This window comes from Trichechus manatus, unplaced genomic scaffold (assembly GCF_000243295.1).
Source record: "Trichechus manatus latirostris isolate Lorelei unplaced genomic scaffold, TriManLat1.0 scaffold00104, whole genome shotgun sequence".
In the NCBI taxonomy this organism is placed as follows: domain Eukaryota; kingdom Metazoa; phylum Chordata; class Mammalia; order Sirenia; family Trichechidae; genus Trichechus; species Trichechus manatus.
Window position 1 is genome coordinate 2,185,649 of NW_004444040.1, and position 18,953 is coordinate 2,204,601.

An 18,953-nucleotide genomic window follows, 5' to 3' on the forward strand; every position below is an offset into this window, starting at 1 on the left:
AGGAGCAGGAAGGGACACAGATCGCTTGAGCATAAGGTAGTTTGTGAAAAATGTCATGTACTTTGCAATGCCTGCTACCTCCTGCAAAGTCTCCCAGAACAAACCTTACCACCATTTCAATCCTCTGTGTTCTAGAGCAGTGGTTTGCGCTGCAAGAAAGAGACTCACTCAAGGTATGTCACAGGATGGAAGTTTATTAGAAGGACATGCTGGACAGGCTCCCAGGAAAAGTCCAGCCATCAGGCATGAAAAGGAATGGGACCTAGAATGAGGGCAGGCCCAGCCTTGGCTACTTGAAATTCACCTGGCTTCCAATTTCTTCCCAGTCTGTTAGCTCCTACGCCAGCCTCCCACTGCTTTCCCAACCCATATCCATTTCTCAACCCAAATCCCAGACCGGCAGCTCATTGACCCTCCCACCATCCCCCCAGTCTATGATAGGCAGTCACTAGCCCACCTGAGGACTGGCTCCCCTCTGTCCCTCATTTCCTGGGAGCACTTTATTCTGTCTTGCTAACCCTCATTCCCTTTAACAGCCCCTCGCCCGCCAGCCTCCAGCAAAAGCCCAGGAATTCACTTGATCATGGAGAGGGATTCACCTGGACCAGAAATAAGGCTGCTAATGACATGTGCGTCTGCTTCCCAGGCTTGAAAGAGTCTATAAGGCAGGGAAGGGCCCAGCCCCTGGGGGGGGGTCATTGTTCTTAGCTGTTGAAAGTCGGTCCCCAATGCATGGCAATGCCATGCACAATGGAATGAAACACTGTCCAGTCCTGTGCCATCCCCATGATTAGTTGTGGATTGTTGTGGACTGTTGTGATCCATGGAGTTTTCATTGATTGCCAGATCTTTCTTCCTAGTCTTTCTTAGTCCAGAAGCTCTGCTGAAAACTAAGGCATAGCAACACAAAAGCCTCCAGGGACAGATGGATGGTGGCTGTGAATGAGGTGCATGGGCTGGGAATTGAACCCAGGTCTCCTGAGCAGGCACCCTCCTGCCTGTCATGCCCTCTCCCTCCCAAACCTATTGCCATGTAGTGGATTCAAACTCATAGCGACCCTATAGGACAGAGTAGAACTTCCCCATAGGGTTTCCAAGGCTGTGATCTTTATGGAAGCAAATGGCCGTCTCTTTCTCCCGTGGAGCAGCTGGTGGGTTCAAACCGCCAACCTTTCAGTTAGCAGTCAAGCGCTTAACCACTGCACCACCAGGACTTCTTGCCCTCTTTCTACGGGCCACCAAGCCTTCTTTATTTCTTCAGTCTTATTGTGTGAAAGGGACTACCTCCTCCAGGAAGCCCATGACTGACAAGAATGGCTGGAGGGTGCCAGCAGATGGGCACTGAAACAGAGTGTAGCCTGCTGGTGGCATTCTCATCAATGTCAACCCCAAGGGTGATTCTACAATTGGGAGTCCTTTGGAAACAGAATTTCCAAATGAACTCTGGGCTCAGAATAAAGACTGATTTCCCACCTTCCCTTGCAGCTTGAAGTGACCATGTGACTAAACTCCAGCCAATGGGAAGTGAATGGAAACAATGAGCAAGTTCTGGGTTGCGCCCACAAAGGAAATGTGCATGCTCTACTTCCACTCTTCTTCCTTCTCACTGGTGGGAAGGTGGACAGATACAGTAGGACCATCATGAACCTTCATAATCAAAGACAATACTTTAGGCATAGAGAAAAATAAGATAGAACGATCCTGAGCCCCAAAACTTTGAACCATCATAACATACCCAGACTAATATGGGGGAGGAAAATAAAATTCTATCACGTTGAAGTCACTGTACTTGGTCTCTTGTTAGAGCAGCCTAACTTCTATTCTAATACAGAGTCTGTTGGCCAACCCGCGAGGACACAGAAGGCTCCTCCTCTAATCCATCCAAAAGTTCCTGAATGGGCTTTACAGAGAAAGAGGTGAAGGGTCAGTGCGTTGGAGAAGAAATGGAGAGGAGAGATGAAATTCGGAGAAAAAAGGAAGAGAGAGGAGAAATGGACAACACGATTAATTCATTTCTATTCAGAGTTCCCAGGGTTAACACCCTCCTGGATAGATTGGGGTTCACCCCACCTCTCACCACCCATTTTTCTTGGGGGCGAGAGGCTTGGAGCCAGGTCATAGGAGTCAGATGTCCCAGAGCTGCTTTCACTGAGATAGGTGAGACCAGGCCCTGCCTAGCTCCCAGGGCCCAAGTCATCACAGATTCCGGCGTCCTTCTCCTGATGGCAGGCAGTGCTACTGGTCAGCTCAGGGTCGGAGCACAGTACGAGGTCCCAGATGTAGCTGCATCAGGATCAATGAGCTTTCCACAGAGAAAACCCTGGTCACTATAGGACCCTGGGTACAGTCATTGCCTGACCCCTAACTCTGCACAAGGGTAGCCCTCCACCAACCTTAGGGCCCAGCCCAGGGGGATTGGTGAGAGTGTGTGGATGGCTGGCATAAGGCTTGGAGCCCTGGCCACCAAATGGATTATCCACAGAAGGATACACATCGCCTGAGCCCAGGTGATCAGCAGGCTCAGGAGTGGGGGAAAGAGACCTCAAAAAAGAGGTGGAGGGATCAGAAAATGTGTCTCGGAAGTGGAGGTGATGCTGCTAAGTCCAGAAAGTCTGCCCCAGGCAGCCACCCAGCCAATCCAGCTACCTGGCAAACACTTGGCTGCTCTCTGCCCCAATCAGAATATGGCTCCCCAGCCTCCTCAGGGACCTGGCTCCCTATACTCTTTCCCCGATCTCCTGCAACCCCAGGCTCCATTCCACAAATGAGAGCTGCCTTCAGATGCCAGCCTGGCACTGTGAGTTCACCGAGTGTTGGCCTGTGCATGTGCACGTGTATGTTGAATGGATACCTGAGTGGTGGTCTCCTTCTGAAGAGCCATCTCCACCGAATTCTGGCTTGATCTCTGCTTATGAAAGAGCCTCCTTCTGTGGAGAGCAAGAGTGGACTTAGAGAGCCTCTTCCAGCCTCTCCTGCCTGCCCCCTCTTCCTTCCTTCCCCACAGGCTTGCCCTGGACTGCCTGCTGTACACAGCAGTGGGGAGCTGCATGAAAACGGGGACACCTTATCTTTTTTCCTCCCCAGCCCTTTCTTCAGCACAGACTGGATAAAGAGAAGGAAAGAAGAAAACTACAGCAAGATGGATTTAGGGGCAATTCTAGATGGGATTCCCAAAATTTGGAGGTAGGGCAGGCTAGGAAGTTATGGAGCCTATGAATTTGGAAGGAGGGAGGACCTGGGGACGTGTTCAGGGGAAAAGAAGAAGGGGGGGTCCCATCTACCTCCCCAGCTCCAGACCCACCTCTGGACATAGCAGGCGCCCAAGACCAACAGCAGGAACAGGACGCCTGCCAGACTCCCCAGGACCCAGAGCAGCTGCTGGAACAGATAGAGGTGGTGCAAGGCTGGAAAACAGAATGGAGCTTAGGGGCAGCTGTGGATCCAGGCCTCTGGTGGCCCTTCCCACACCCTATCCCCCAAGATGAGACCTTCTACTCTAACTCTTATAGATGATGTTCATGTTCATCATCAATGAAGCTCCCCGCACAAGGGAGGTCCAAGCAACCAGTCTCGTCTAGACAGACAAGCTGTATTGCCACAGAAGGGCTTTAAGGAAGACCTCAGAAGAAAGACTTTGGGCCTACAAGCCGGGCTTTTGTGCAGAGTGGCCCCACACTCACCTCTAGCCCCAAAGTAGGTGGAGGCCGAGGCAGAACCCAGGGCATTGGAGGCAGAGCACACGTATTCCCCCTGGTCACTGGGCCTCAGCTCCTCCATGTCCACCCGCAGGGAATTGGGGGAAGCCGAGACATGGATGTGTGGCTCGGCAGGAGCACCCCGGGCCTGGCTGGATGCCACCAACCGACGGCCAAGGTGGAGGGTCAGGCTGGCAGGTGGCTCGCTGTCCACTCGGCAGTCCAGGATACCCTGGAGGCCACTCTCAGGCTCTACAAAGACTGTCATGGTGGGTGTCTCAGGAGGGTCTGTTGGAAGAGAAGGAGAGTAGTGATTGCAATAAATGACCACAAATTCCTCCTCTCCCTGGACGTTTGCCACATGCAAAGTGACTTTGCTGCTCCTCCCATTAAGAGGGAGAGCCCTTTTCCCCACCCCTTGAATCTGTGATTCCCTTTGATCAATAGAAGCAGAAGAAGTGACGTGTGACGTCAGAGCTAGACCTCAAGAGGTCTTGCAGCTTCTGCTAGCTCCTTCTTGGAACATGACCATGTAGGAAGCCCAGGCTAGCCTGCTGGAGACATGTAACAATCCAACTAACAGACAGCCCCAACTGCCAGCCTTGAGGGTGAGGCCATCTTAGACCATCCAGCCTTGGGTGAGCCAATGGACTACTGCAGCCACATGAGGTGGGATTAGCAGAAGAGCTGCCCAGAGGAGCCCAGCCAATTTCTCACCTTCAGAATTGTGAGAGAATAAAATGGCTACTGTTTTAAGTGCTGTGTTTTGGGGTGATTTGTTACATAGCAATAGCTGACTGATACAGTATGGGGTCCCGGTGAAGAATGGAGTAGGAAGCCGAGGCTGATGAGGGCCTATTGTGTGTTAGGCATTCTGTGTGCTTTATCTTCTGTATTCTTCACAAGATAAGGGGATTGATGTATTCCCTATTTTATAGACGAGGAAACTGAGGCACAGATGCACCAGATCACACACCAGTCAGTGGCAGAGTCAGGATGCCAACCCAGGCCTGCACAACTGAGAAGTCCTTGCTCTTTGCAGATGGAAAAGGAGGAGGATCTGAGGTGGGTATATGAGAGACAGGGAGACTGAGGCAGGGGTCACACTCACAGAGCACATGGAGCATGACTGGAGCAGAGGCGACGGTCCCAGAAGGGAGCTCTGCCTGGCAGTGGTACATCCCAGCTTGGGCACGGGCCACAGAGGTGAAGGAGAGAATGGGCACGGGCTCCGCAGGTAGTCGTCGGCCATTCCAGAACCAAGCAAAGGTGGTGTTGCCTGGGGGCCCGCCACCATCTGGGAGGAAGCAGCTCAGGTTCATCGCTGCACCCTCAGGCAGGTCCAGGCCTGGCTCCGCCACCACACACACACCTGCAGGCCAAGACGGGAGGTGGCTGGGAGTCTGCAGACCTGTGGAGCTGGGCCTCTGGGTCAATCTGGGCTCTTGAGAGGGAAGCCATCTTGGGAAGGTCTGAATCTGACTGGGATCTAGGCCCTCCAAGGTGGGACTGTGTCTCCCCTGGAGGAGAACAGGGGTGGCTCTCATCCTTGAGCTGGGTGCCCCAGGGCAAGCCTGTGCCCCCTTCATCACACTAGGCTTTCTGGCAGATGAGGCTGCACCTTGCCCTCACCAAGGATGGGACTGCACCTCCTCCTTCAGACAGGGTTCCCTGAGGGTGGGCTGTCTCTCTCCCACCCCAGGCTTCCCCAGGGTAGGTCTGGGCCCGTACTCCCAGGTGGGGCTCTATGAGGGCAGAGTCATGCCCCCCTGCCCCAAGCTCCCCTTGGTCATTGCTGGAAGGACAAACCTGTATCTTCTCCCTCAGACTAGGCAGATCCCTCCAGTGGGAGGTGGGCATCCTTTGTCAGATTAGACATCTTGAGGCAGGGCTCTATCTTATCGCTTGGGTGGGAGCCCCAGCCCTACTGTGGACTCCAACCCCACAGCACATGAGCCCCACAGCATGTGACCCCACACGATAAGCCCACATGCCTGGGCCCCTCCCCCCGACCTGCTCACCTTCGGCCTGCAGCTGCCCAGTGGTGCGGACTGAGCCCAGTGAATTGCTGGCCGTGCAGACATAGGTGTCCATGTCTCCTGCTGGCACCTTTTGCACCTGCAACCTCAGGGCATTGCGGGCCACCTGGATGGGGCCTGTCCCTGATGCTGAGCCATGGGCTCCCTGGCTGGTGGCCAGCACCTGGCCATCACGGGACAGGGTCAGCTCGGCAGGCGGCTCGCTGTCCACAGTGCACTGCACCACGGTGGCAGGGCTGGTCCGAGAGTCCCGGAAGAAGGACAGGACGGCGTCGCGAGGGGCATCTGGGGGAGGGTGGGGCACAGTTGGGGGTCTTCCTGGACACCCTTGGGCTGCATAACTGAGCCCTGCCCACAGCCCACATCCTGAAGCCTCTGGACCAGTGGTCACCTCCTAGAGGTGACAACTTTGCAGGGGCGCTGTGAGCTGGTTCTTCCGAGCAGGGTCCACCTTCCCCATCCTGCAGGGGCCCCGGGTCTCTTCTCATCACCTGTGTCCTTCTTTCCCCAGTGCCCCCTCCCAGGTCCACTGCAGTTCTGTGCTCCCCCCACCAGGGCCGGAAAGCACCCTGTACCCACCCCACCCTGGGCGTCCCCCACCATGGGTCCCCTGCTCACACAGGACTTGCAGGGCAGCAGGCCGGGAGCTGCGTGTGCCCTGGACATCCTGGGCCTGGCAGGAGTAGGCGCCCGCGTGAGCCCGAGTAGCCACGGGAAACAAGAGGGAGGCAAGTGGTCCCTCCTGTAGCCAGCGGCCGTTGTGGTACCAAGCATAAAGGGTGGGTGGGTGGGCGGTGGGGTCCTCACAGGTCACCGTCACGGGGGCCCCCTCAGGCACGGCGGCCGACGGAGCCAGGGTCACCCGCACTCCTGTTACCAAGGAGACCAGGGTCACCCATGCCTAGGCAGATGCCACAGATGGTCCGCACCCTGGCAGGCTTGGCCTGGGCCGGCCTCACCCTCCAGCCGCAGCTCCAGGGACGTGTTGGCCTGGCCCAGAGGGCTGTGGGCAAAGCAGCTGTAGAGACCCTCATCCCTGGGCCGGGGGTCCCACAGCTCCAGGCGCAGGGTGTTGGGGATGGACTCTGTGGTTGAGGAGGCCAGGAGGCGGCCGGTGTGGCTGAGGGCCAGCTGGGCAGGCGGACGACTGTCCACAGTGCACAGTAGCAGGGCCAGCCGTTCACCACGGCTTTCCAGGAGGTAGGTCAGGCGCAGGCCACGGGGCGCGTCTGCAGGGGCACAAGAGGCACAGAAGGAACTGTGAAGAGGCCAGTCTGCAGGCGGCATCCAAGCCCAGGAGGAATCTATCCCCATGGTCCCCTAACTCTCATGTTCCTTGTCCAGTGCTCCCTTGACTGGGCAGGGCACTGAGTTCCCAGCCTGGGCACTTGTGGGGCTTTGGCTATACCTGATTCCTGTGGGCTGCTGAGAGGGTGCCAAGTCATTCCTCCCAGCCCCACCCTGTATCCAAAAGACTCACAGAGGACGTCCAGTGGGACAGGTCTGGAGAGGCGGGGTGCTTGGCCAGGGGTCCCCACGCCACAGCGGTAGGAGGCAGCATCCGTGACCGTGACATTGGGCAGGAAGATAGAGTGGGCACCCTGGCGCTGCTGCCCGTCCTGGTACCATGTGTAGGTGAGGTGGGCCAGGTGGGTCCATACCAGGCAGGTCAGGTTCACTGGCTGCCCCTCGTGCACTGTGGCCTCAGGCCACACCTGCACGCTCACGGCTGGAGAGGGAGGGAGGGCATGGGGATGCCCATCAGAGCCCAAGGCTGTGCAGAGCAGCCACCTGTCCCCAGGAGTGAAAGCGGCCCCTACTGCTAGCTAAGCGCCTGGCTTCTGTGACCCTCAGGGGCCCGCCTGCAACGGGGCTTGGGAGATGACCCTTCATCACCTCTCAGCAGGTCCCTAGCATGTACCCCACCCTGGCCCTGGTGGGGGGTAGATGGGGAGGGCATAGGCCTCCCTTGCCATTTCCCCTGGAGCACCCCCTCTCTGATTGGTTTTATCCCCTGGGCAGCCGTGTAGAATTCTGTTTTTTAAAAAGGCTATTCCATGAAACACGAGTCTCAAAACTGCTGCCTTGAGGAAGGTGGGGAGCAGGGACTGTCTGTGTTCTGCCTGCACCCCAGTTTTCTGGCACTTTCTTCCACCTCCTCTTCCCGCTTAAAAGAGCCACCCACACACGCCCATACCCCCACACTGACCCTGGGCATCAAAGGTGGCCGAGGCCGAAGTCTGGCCCAGGGCATTGGTAGCCTCACAGGTGTAGACACCCTCATCCTCCAACACAGCACCGTGAATCTCCAGGCGCAAGGTGTTGGGAGCCACAACCACCTGCAGCTGGGGAGAGCTGCCTGCAGAGTCCCCCAAACCCTGCAGAGTGGAGGCCACGAGGCGGTCCCCATGGAGCAGCCGCAGCTGTGCTGGCGGGTCGCTGTCCACACGGCACAAGAGGAGGCCCAGTCGCCCAGGGCCTGTGTCCATCAGGATAGTGAGCATGGCCTGGTGGGGTGCATCTACACAGAGTGGGGAGCGGTCAGGACCTCGCCAGGTGGTCCCTCATCCCGGGCTGTCTCATGGAGGCAGAGCCGCAGACCAGGGACATCCCCACCCTCACGTGGACGGGGTGAAAGCTCACAGGACACGTGGAGGCTGACGGGGACAGCCAGGCTTGCAGTGGTCGAGCCCAGGGCCTGGGCTTGGCAGTGGTAGGCTCCAGCTTGGCTTGAAGTAATGGCTGGAAAGTGGAGTGTGGCCGAGGTCGGCTCCTGGAGAAGCTGGCCGTTCCAGTACCAGCGGTATGAGGTCCTGTCTGGGACCCCCGTGGGTACCTGGCAGCTCAGAACCACCTCCTGGCCCTCCTGGAGCTCAGGCGATGGTGACACCTGAACCCAGGCTCCTGCAGGGAGAAACTGAGAACAGGTGAGGCTCTCTGCCCTACCGTCCCACAGGCTGGGACTGTGTGTCTGTCCACATGACAGCTGCATGACCCCAGTCCTGACCCTACCAGACCGCTGTTGAGGGCCCTACCCCAGCTCCATGCCTCTACCTCTCCAGCCTCCAACTCCCTGGCCCACTGGTTCTGTCCTGGCATTTGCCCCTACCACCTTGAGCTACAGTTTTGCTCTGCCAGTCATATCTTGTCTGCCAGAGGCCAGGCTTATGTAATCTGTGACCCAGTGCCAGGCATAGCACCTGCAAATATTGGTTCAACCCACAAAGCACTGACACGGGAGGGATTTAGTTCATGCCAAAGGCCACTGTCACCCAAGCATGTCCTCATCATGAGAGGTACTCAGCATGGGTGGCTGAGGGCTTAGAAGAGGAGGTGAGCAGCTTTGTGATCTAGGGTTCTCTCCAGCCCTTTCTGGTCCAGCTCTGACTATAGGCTCCACGCCATGAGACACCAGAAACCAGTGACCAGGCAAGGCCAGCTCCTAGGAGCTCCCTGAGTCTGAGGCGAGGTGTGGAGAGGGGGGATGAGATGGAGGAACACCTGGAGAACTCAAGCTGTGCCTGGGACCAGAACTGAGTTAGTCCAGAGCTAGCAGTGCCCCCCGCTAGTCATGTGACCATGAGCAAGCTCCTGAAACTCTGTAACCTGCATTTTCTCTGCCTGTGAAATGGGTATGATAAATAAGAAAAGATACACTGGACCAAGGACAGAGCAAGGCCCAAAGCATATGTTCAAATTTGATGCTGCCTGTTATCATGGGTGAGAAAGCATGTGTTTTTCTTTGGTCTTTGCATTATAGGTATTATCTTTCATTTTTCCTGGCTGATTGCTTAGTGAAGATTGTTATAGAAGAATATCTCTATATGTGTGTGTGTGTATATACGTATACACACATATATGCAGATATATGTGGTTTTGTATGTGAATTTTATTATGTAACAAAATTATATTATTATAAAAAGAAGTCATCTGTCAGAAAGTACTCCAGCTAATCAAGCTACCTGGTGCAACTGCCACTGCCTCCTAGTGGCTACTGCAGTTATTACAGGCAAAAACACGTAGCTGGAGACAATGGGAGGTGTCCTGCTGGCTGGCTGGAAAGTGTTCCCAGACCTGGGCTGAAAAGGGTTCATATTTCTGCACAAAACCCACACTACCCAGCTCAAAGCCTAGCGAGAGTGGCCCTCAAAGCAGCAGGGTCTGTCACATCTTCAGAGGACTGGCACTCACCTCGGACCTGGAAGAAGAGGGAGGTGTTGGCTGATCCAAAAACATTTGTGGCCTCACAGCGGTAGCTGCCAGAGTCTCCAAGGCTCAGTTCTCGGACCTCCAGCTGCAGGGAGTTGGCTGTGGACTTGGCCTGGAGCCGGCCACGGGATGGCAGCTGGGGCCCTGGGCTAGTGGCCAGGAGGTGCTCCCCATGGAATAGGGCCAGCTGGGCTGGAGGGCGGCTGTCTACTTTGCAGACGAACACAGCCACATGGCCCTGGCCCACTTCCAGGAGGGCTGACAGCTCTGGAGGGTCTGGAGGATCTGCGGGGACATGGGGATCTCAGGCCACCCCCAGCCCTACTCACCATGATCCAACTGTCACACAATGTCCTACTTCTGCTCCACACACATACACAGTCCAGGCCTACACTTATCCCAACCCCACCCCTGTTCCTCTCCCCTAGACCACACCCTGAACCCTCCGAGTCCCCAACTCTGCCCTTGCCCGTCACCCACAGAGCACACTCAGGACCACGGGGGCAGAGAGCTGGGTCTCAGCCCCGGTGAGGATGTGGCAGGCATAGAGGGCAGCGTCGGTCCGGGCCACAGGCAACAGGGTCACCGTCTCCAGGGGGCCCTGGGTCCACAGCACCCCATCCCGGAACCAGGAGAAGTTGGCAGGGCTGCCGGCGGCTTCACGGCTCACGTTGCAAGTCAGGTTGGCTGCCGTGCCTTCCCGCAGCGTGTCCGATGGCTCAATGACCAGGACAGTGGCTGGAGAGCAACAACACAATCTCACTTGAGGCAGGGCCAGGACCCAGAGACCCAGCCTTCCAGCCTGGAGGGGGTAGAGAGGAGACCCTCAGAGAAACCCATGGGGTGAGGAGGAAAGCAGACGAGCTCAGAGGGGAGCTGAAGTTTCCTCTAATAGGCAGTGTGACCCTCAGGTGGCCAGAACTCCCTGAGACCAGGGAGCCTCCAAGAAGCGGGCCCTGGGGAGCGTGGGGGACACTGGTCAGACAGAGGGGCCAGTAAAGGGGAAAGAGGACGAGACGGCCCTACAGAGTGCAGCCTCACCACCCCAGGCTCTGAGCAGGGGCCCAGCAGCTCTTGTCTCCCCCAGTGTGGAGGGAGGCAGTGAGGTTCCGGGGGCTCCCACTCGTCACTGTGGGCAGCTTTGCCTCCTCCACTGCTGAGCAGAAGTGGCGTCCACCACTCTGACCCGCCTTGGAGTGAGGGCTGCAGAGCAGCAGGCTCGGGAGCACCAACCCCGGGGCACAGACCACTGTCACCCAGATACCCGTTCTTTGCCTGACTCACCCCGGGCGTTGAAGGTGGCCGAGGCTGAGGCGTTGCCCATGGCATTGCTGGCCTCGCACAAGTACTCGCCCTCGTCCTCCAGCACTGGGTCGTGAATCTCCACACGCAGCAAGTTGGGGGCTCTAGTGACCTGTATGTGCTGGGACCAGCCCCCAGTTGATGGCAGGGAAGAGGCCACAAAGTGGTCCCCGTGGAGCAGCCGAAGCTGGGCCGGAGGGTCGCTGTCCACACGGCACAAGAGGAGGCCTCGCCGTCTGGCACCGGCTCCAGCGGCATCAGGGTCCAGGCGGGCAGTGAGCGTGGGCTGGCGTGGGGCATCTGCAGGGGCGAAGAGCACAGGTGCTCATTCCACACTGCTGCCAGGGGGCCGGCCCCCCAGGTCCATCCAGGATGGCTAGGCTCCCAGAACACACTGGACAAAAGCATGTGCCCAGAGCAGCCATAGACAGTTGTACAGGCTGTGCATTGCACACGGGCAGCCAGACAAGGATGAGTGAAATCCAGCCCATGCTCCTCATGCTAATCTATGTGTGGGACTGAGTCTTCCCAGAGGAAGGAGCGCCATTTTCTGATTGGGACAAAGGTATTGTATGGACTAGCAGCCCCCTGGCAGAAGTCCCATCTGTGACTGAGCCAGGTGCCCACATAGCAATTCCTGGGAGTCTTGCTCTCAGCTCTCTCCCTGCACCACATCCCTTACCATGGAGCCTTCCCCTAAGATCTTTCCTGCCCCCTAGCTCTGATCTCCAAGCTAGCTTCCATCATACTCAGATGATGCCTCTTTCTAGAGGCTTCCAGAGACGGATGGTCAAAAGACAGCCAGCAGCCAGAGCCTCCAGGTGATCCCACTCAGACACCAGGGAACCCCTGGAGAGCCAGCTGCTTTTCCCTGATAGTCCCCTCTGTCACTCCGCACATTTCAGGGGAGGCTCTCTGGGTTGAAGTGTGCCCTGACATTAGTTAGCCCCTTGGGCTAATATGGAGCATCCACCCTTGACAGGATGCCCAGAAGGATTGGCCTATCCCTGCGTGAAGAGTTCTGCCTTGGTGTCTGTGGGAGCCCATGAGGACATAGCCTACGGGGCGTGTGCGCATATATAGGAGTTTGTGTCCCAGGACACACCCAAGGAGGGTAAAGCTTGGATATCGTTCCCATGGTGGGTTTGAGGCTAGAGGCAGGGGACCTGAAAGGGGCTGGGATTGGAGGGTGAGCTGTGGGGAGGTAGACGAAGCCCCACTCAGCCTGTTCCCCAAACTTCAACCCTAAGTGGAGAGGTCAGTAGTGCTCAGGCCTGTGGCCACCCTCCCAGTCTAGACCCCAGGGCAGGACAGGGTCAGGAGGGCCTGGAGGGGGCAGCGGCTTGTGAGTCCCAGGGGGCTGATCCTCCCCACGGCAGGCTGTGAGCGTGGGGAGGGCTTCTCACAGAGCACAGTGAGGACGGCAAGCGAGGAGGGGCCGCTGGCGCTTTGGCTGTCCTGGGCCCGGCAGTGGTATGAGCCGGCGTCCGTGCTGGAGACTGCAGGGAGCACGAGGCTGCTGCTGGGCCCCTCGAGAAGCAGGGCTCCGTTCCGGTACCAGAAGAAGCGGGTTTCAGGCGTGGGGTTCAGGCCACTCTTGCAGGTCAGCGTCACCACCTGCCCTTCCACCACCCCCGATGCTGGGCTGATGAGGAGGCGGGCAGCTGATGGGAGAGGGAGGAAGAGAGGCTGGGGAGGCTGTGAGGGGCCCACCCCTCGGCTCAGCACGTCTGTAGAGCCCTGACACCAGCTGCAGGAAGTCTCCCAGTTTCTCTTCTCCCCACGTGACTGTAGGTATGTCAGCTCTGTGTCTCCCTAGTCGGTCAGGAGGGTTTGGCCTGGAATGCCAGTCAGGTCTATTGGTAGTAGCTGGCTGCAGCGCAGTTGAGAATTCTGAACCAGAGCCCATGCTTATGTCAAAAACCTGCCTTAAGGACATGAAGAAATTAGGACCCTCGTCCATTGCTCGTGGGATTGTAAAATGGTGCAGCTGCTATGGAAAACAGTTTGGCAGTTCCTCAGAAAAGTTAAACATAGAACCACCATATGACCCAGCAATTCCACTCCTGGGTATATACCCAAATATACTCTGAAAGCAGAGACTCGAACACGGACTTGTAAACCAGTGTTCACTGCAGCACTATTCACAATAGCCAAAAGGTGGAAACAACCCAAGTGTCCATCAACAGACGAATGGAGAAACAAAAGGTGGTAAATCCATACAATGAAATATTTTTCAGCCATAAAAAAGATACGAAGTTCTGATGTAACAAGCATAAACCTGGACAACTTTATGCTGAGTGAAATAAGCCAGACACACACGGACAAATACCGTATGATCTCACTTATATGAAACATCTAGAATAGGCAAATGCATAGAGACAGAAAGTAGATTTGAAGTTAACAGGGGTTGAGGATAGCAGGGAAGGGGGTATTACTATTGCTTAATGGGTACAGGGGAGCGCTGGTGGCCCAGCGGTTAAGAGCTTGGCTGCTAACCAAAATGTCGGCAGCTTGAATCCACCAGCCCCTCCTTGGAAACCCTGTGGGGGCAGTTCTACTCTGTCCTGTGGGGTTGCTATGAGTCGGAATCGATTTGATGGCGCTTGATTTGACGGCACTGGGTTTTTGGTAATGGGTACAGAGTTTCTGTTTGGGGTGGTGAACAATGTGTGGGAACAAATAGTGGTAATGGTTGCACAACCTTGTGAACGTCATTAATGCCACTGAACTGTACACTTAACAATGGTTAAAATGCCAAATTTATGTTATATATATTTTACCACAATAAAAAAAAAATTAAAAACCTGGCTTGATGGATTAGCTGTGGCCGCCATGGCCTTGGAGGGAGGAAAGGGCAGCATATGTGCCAAGACCCTAATTCTCCACTTTGCCTTCCGCATCTGACTCCTAGCACAGAGCCTGCCCCAAAGTTTAATAAATAAAAAAGCAAATGAATGCACATGAAGGGCTCTCCAAGTTCAGAGCGTGCAAGAGGACTAATGCAACCTGTCCTGTTTCTCTTTTTGCCTTGACTTCCAGGAACCTCTGAGGTTGGGATGACAGTGTAGCCCAAGGCTTTGATGTGGTTTTTAGCAGTCAGCTGGTTCAGCCCCTCCGTTGAGCCCTCTGGACTCCCAGAAGGAAGAGGCCAGAGCAGCCCTCCTCAGGCTCCCTCAGGTAGTGCTCCCGTGCCTCTTACCGTTGGCATAAAAGTCCAGGGTGGAGGACGCATTTCCAAAGGAGTTGGTGGCCGAGCACTTGTACGTCCCGCTGTCGGTTGGCTCCAGGTCTCGAATCTCCAGGTGTAGGGAGTTGGGAGCAGAGAAGACACGGAAGCGTGGGCTGTGGTCACCCTCCCCGGAGGTGGAGGCCAGGATGAGGCTCCCATGTGACAGTACCAGGATGGCCGGGGGCTCACTGACCACGGAGCAGTGGAGGATGCCCATGAGCCCCACCTGCGTCTCCAGGAAAGCAGTCAGGTCCGGGGTGAGGGGTGGGTCTGTGTGGAGATGAGAGCCAGGCCTGTCACCCTCAGACAGAGGACTCCCGGATCCCCCTTTTTAGCCTATGACCCCTGTACCCTACTTGTCCCACAACACCCAGAGAGGTAGGGGCGACTCCAGCATCTCCCCAGTGCCTGTCGAGTACCAGACCCTGCACTGGACAAACCACTTTCATCCCAGTCAGTCCTATGGCAACCCTGCAAGTGGGTACGGGGCCCCACTTTAAAGATGAGAAAACCAGGAGAGAGACCTGGCCGACAGCATTTTAACCAGGTGACCAAGTGAACACTATCAACAACGGGACAAACCAACATTGTGTCTCCCGATACTTTGCATTGAGGCAGAGACAACACCACGTCTGCACCTTGCAAAGTGCATAGTCTCAGTCTTTTCTATTCCAACGAACCCAGACGGCGGGGCATTCTACTGAATAACTGTCCTGTACTCTTCAAATTTCAGTGTCAAGAAAGACAAGGAGAGACTTAGGGACTGTCGCAGTTAAAGGAGAATAAAGAAAGATGACAACTGAATGTAAACTACGATTCTGGATGGGATCCTGGACCAGAAAAAAAAAAATGCTCTGAAGGACATTATTGGGAAAATTGACAGACTTTAAATATGAACTGTAGATTAGATAATAGTCTCTTATCAATGTTAAATTTCCTGATTGTAGTTATGTAAGAGAATGACCTTAGGAAATATATGCTAAGGAAATTAGGGATAGAGGAGCATCCTATCTGCAACTTGTTCTCAGGAAGAGAAATGTGCAGATAGATAGAGAATATATATATGTATATAAATGTACCACCCATATGTCAATTTGCCCTACTGTGGAGGCTTGCATGTTGCTATGACGTCATACCGCAGGTATTTCAAATACCAGCAGGCGTTACCCATGGTGAACTGGTTTCAGCAGAGCTTCCAGACTAAGACTAGAGAGAAAGGCCTGGTGATCTACTTCTGAAAATCAGCCAATGAAAACCTTATGGATCACAACAGAATATTATCTGATATAGTCCTGGAAAATGATCCCCTATGTTAGAAGGCACTACACAGTGACAGAAACAATGGACTCAAACATAGCAATGCTCACGAAGATGGCGCAGGACTGGGCAACGTTGCATTCTGTTATACATGGGGTCGCCGTGAGTCGGAGTGGACTCCAGGTCAACTAACAACAGCTAACAATGTGTCTATGGGTCTGTTTGTGTTTATGTAGAGAGGGTAAATGTGTGTTGTATGTACATATATATGTAGATAAAGAAAGAAGGATAAAGCAAATATGCCAAAATGTTAACAAATGGGGAATCTGAATGAAAGGTATAATTCTTTGTACTATTCTTGCAACTTTTTGGAAGTTTTGTCATTTCAAAATTAATTTTTTTTTGCTTTTTTTTTTAAATAGGAGGAAACTGAGGCCCAGGGCCGTGAAAGGCTTGTGCAGGTGTACAGAGCTAGGAAGTAAGCTCAAAGCCATTGGACTACAGAGCCCGTGTCCTGGTGAAGTGGCTTCGCAGCTCCTGCACCAAGTACCCCAACCTTATGCACGGACCCCACCCTTAGGCCCAGCCTCTGCCATTCCCTGGGCTCTGGCAGTGCCCAGCGCCACCCCACCCTGGCCACTTACGGTTGACCACCACACTGACGGGGCCTGAGCGCTCACTGCCGTGGGCGTTCCGCACCTCGCAAAAGTAGAAGCCGGTGTCGGCCCTGGTGGCCCGGTGCAGCTGGAGGGTGCTGGCGCGGGCCTCCTCCAGCAGAAGCTGGTTCTTGTACCAGCTGTAGTGGATCTCACTGGCCGCCCCACTGGGCGTCTTGCAGGTCAGCCTCACTGTCTGGTTCTCCAGGATGGGGCCTTCTGGGCTCACCTGGATCTCAGCCACTGAGGGAGCAGCAGGGGGCACGCTGGGGAGTGCGTACCAACTTCCAGCTCCAACCCCTCAGAGCCCCCGGGGCCGCAGCCCATCAACCTGAAACTGCACAGTCTACACCACACCCCTCTGTAGTGAAGCCCCTAGTTTGCCTTACACCTTTGTCCTGTTCCCCAGGATCCTCCCAACATCCTGCCCTCCCAGGGAAATTCTGTCATCTGTCTCACAGTAAGGTGGGGCTGGCACTAAACCCCATGGCCTTCTGCCTGCAGAGCTGCGGGCCTCTTTTTTCCCCACTGGGCCCTGGCTCGCTGGGGGAGGGTGTGGACTGTGCTCCGCTCCTGTCTGCACGCCTGCACCCCACAAGGCCCTGAGCGCTGCCAGCCTCTGGCTCTGTCCTGGCCTGGCTCCTCTCAGCCCCAGCAGCCTGGACCCCTCCCTGCTTTCTGGCCAAGACCCAGTCTCACCCAGGACTCACTGAAGATATGGAGGCTGACAGGGGTCGAGGCGGCAGAACCCACGGCATTTTCAGCTTGGCAGATGTAGACGCCAGCATCGGCCCATGTTGCTTGGGGCAACCGGAGCACACGGCCCCTGGCTTCGAGGGGCACTCCATCCTTGACCCACTGCATGGACCCAATCTCTGGGTAGCTGCTATTCACCCGGCAGGTGAGTGTGACCAGGTCACCAAGGAGGATGTTCTGTCCTGAGGGTCTGAGGAGGATCTCCACGCCCCGTGGGGCATCTGCAAGGCAGGATGGGGCACTGGGTAAGGAGCATGAGGAGGGCAGGGGTGGCATACTTCTCCTCTTATTCACACCTCTCCTCCCTTTCAAACTCCACCCTAGGGTAGCCCACCCAGATAAAACATCAGTCCCTTTAGTTCCCCTGTCCAGGGTAGGATGTTTTCCCCCCAACCCCCACCTTATGATGCATTCCTGATCCCTTAGAGACTAGATAAGTTTGAAGCTTGGTCCAGTGTCCAGCCTACACTTCCTTCTATGGCGTTCTGCTTCATGGCACTGCCCAGCTGCCCTCTGTTCTAGTTGGGGGTGAGCTCCATGGACAGGAGTCCCTGAGCGGTGCAACAGTTAATGTGCTCGGCTGCTAACCGAAAGATTGGAGGTTCAAGTCCACCCAGAGATGCCTTGGAAGGAAGGCCTTGCGATCTGCTTCCGAAAAATCAGCCACTGAATACCCTATGGAGGACAGTTCTACTCTGACACACACAGGGTGTCGGTGAGTTGGAGTTGTCAGTTGCAGTTGGTGCTGGTTCCATGGTTAAGGTCATGGACACCACCCTGCTTGCTTCAGTGGTCTGAGGCAGCTCTTGGTAAGGAACCAACCACCCAATGGGAGGGGACCTAAGACAGCGTCAAACTAGCTCTGAGAACAGCCAGTTTGTAAGGAAGTTACCAACAATACGAAGAAACTCCATTTCTTTAAATCTTGTTCCAAATCCTTTCTCTGTGTAAATATGATAATAATAAAAGCTAATATTTTCAAGTGTTTAGTAAGTGCCAAGCACCGTTCTGACTACCTTATCTCTGTCATCTGTTTAATTTTCGTAACAATCCTATGAGACAGGAGCTGCTTATCGTAACCTCCACTATCTAGGTCCCTGGATGGTACAAACAGTTAACGCACTCAACTGCTAACTGAAAAGTTTGAGTCCACATACAAGTGCCTTGGAAGAAAGGCCTGGTGATCTGCTTCCAAAAAACCAGCCATTGAAAACCCTATGAAGCACAGTTCTACTCTGGGGTCACCATGGGGTCACCATAAGTCAGAATCAACTTGACAGCAACTGGGTTTTTCCCCCCACTATATAGACAAGAAAACAAAGGCTCTAAGGGGCAACTGACTTGCCCAAAGTTTGCTCATCTGTAAGTGGTGGAATCAGGAAATCTGATGCAGAACCAGTGAACAGGCTGCCCTGTTTTACTGTGCAGGGAATATGCACAACCAAATGGAAACTTGGGCTTTCTCCCCACTGACTCTTTGCCATGGTCATGAGTAGCCTAAGGCAGGAAGGGGGGTAAACCTCATCCTCCCAGCATCCTCCAGCGTTGAGCTAAATCCCAGGGTACATGCTGCCAACCTCCAAAGCTGACTAGACAGCTCCTATTCCCCTGACCCTCTGTGTTGTCCCTCCTCTGCCCAGCCTGGCCTGGAGGACAAGGATAAGATATTTGTCCCCTTCAAAGCTAGCAGGAGTTAGAAGGGAGCCATTAAATGGGGATCTTAGTGGCTTAGCGGTCTCTGTCCACCCCCTGCCCTGGAAGCCTGAGTGTGGGCCCCTGCTTTGCCTCTGGAAGAGGGTTTCCACGG

At 55.2% G+C, this 18,953-nt stretch overlaps 1 protein-coding gene across 1 annotated transcript in view; it reads right to left on the bottom strand.

Annotated features, from left to right (window-relative positions):
* Positions 1–1,581: 1,581 nt before the first annotated feature.
* SIGLEC1 (sialic acid binding Ig like lectin 1) overlaps positions 1,582–18,953 on the bottom strand; it is a 19,320-nt gene continuing 1,948 nt past the window's right edge. The window contains exons 3-21 of the mRNA XM_023737562.1: positions 17,101–17,367; positions 16,379–16,633; positions 14,448–14,747; positions 12,652–12,909; positions 11,228–11,545; positions 10,424–10,681; positions 9,926–10,228; positions 8,378–8,638; positions 7,944–8,255; positions 7,215–7,463; positions 6,694–6,963; positions 6,353–6,604; positions 5,717–6,019; positions 4,807–5,067; positions 3,681–3,983; positions 3,302–3,404; positions 2,852–2,927; positions 1,847–1,900; positions 1,582–1,647 (exon numbers count right to left, since the gene is read on the bottom strand). Coding sequence (XP_023593330.1) covers positions 1,582–1,647; positions 1,847–1,900; positions 2,852–2,927; positions 3,302–3,404; positions 3,681–3,983; positions 4,807–5,067; positions 5,717–6,019; positions 6,353–6,604; positions 6,694–6,963; positions 7,215–7,463; positions 7,944–8,255; positions 8,378–8,638; positions 9,926–10,228; positions 10,424–10,681; positions 11,228–11,545; positions 12,652–12,909; positions 14,448–14,747; positions 16,379–16,633; positions 17,101–17,367 — 4,469 coding nt within the window. The remainder of the gene's footprint in view (positions 1,648–1,846; positions 1,901–2,851; positions 2,928–3,301; positions 3,405–3,680; positions 3,984–4,806; positions 5,068–5,716; positions 6,020–6,352; positions 6,605–6,693; positions 6,964–7,214; positions 7,464–7,943; positions 8,256–8,377; positions 8,639–9,925; positions 10,229–10,423; positions 10,682–11,227; positions 11,546–12,651; positions 12,910–14,447; positions 14,748–16,378; positions 16,634–17,100; positions 17,368–18,953) is intronic.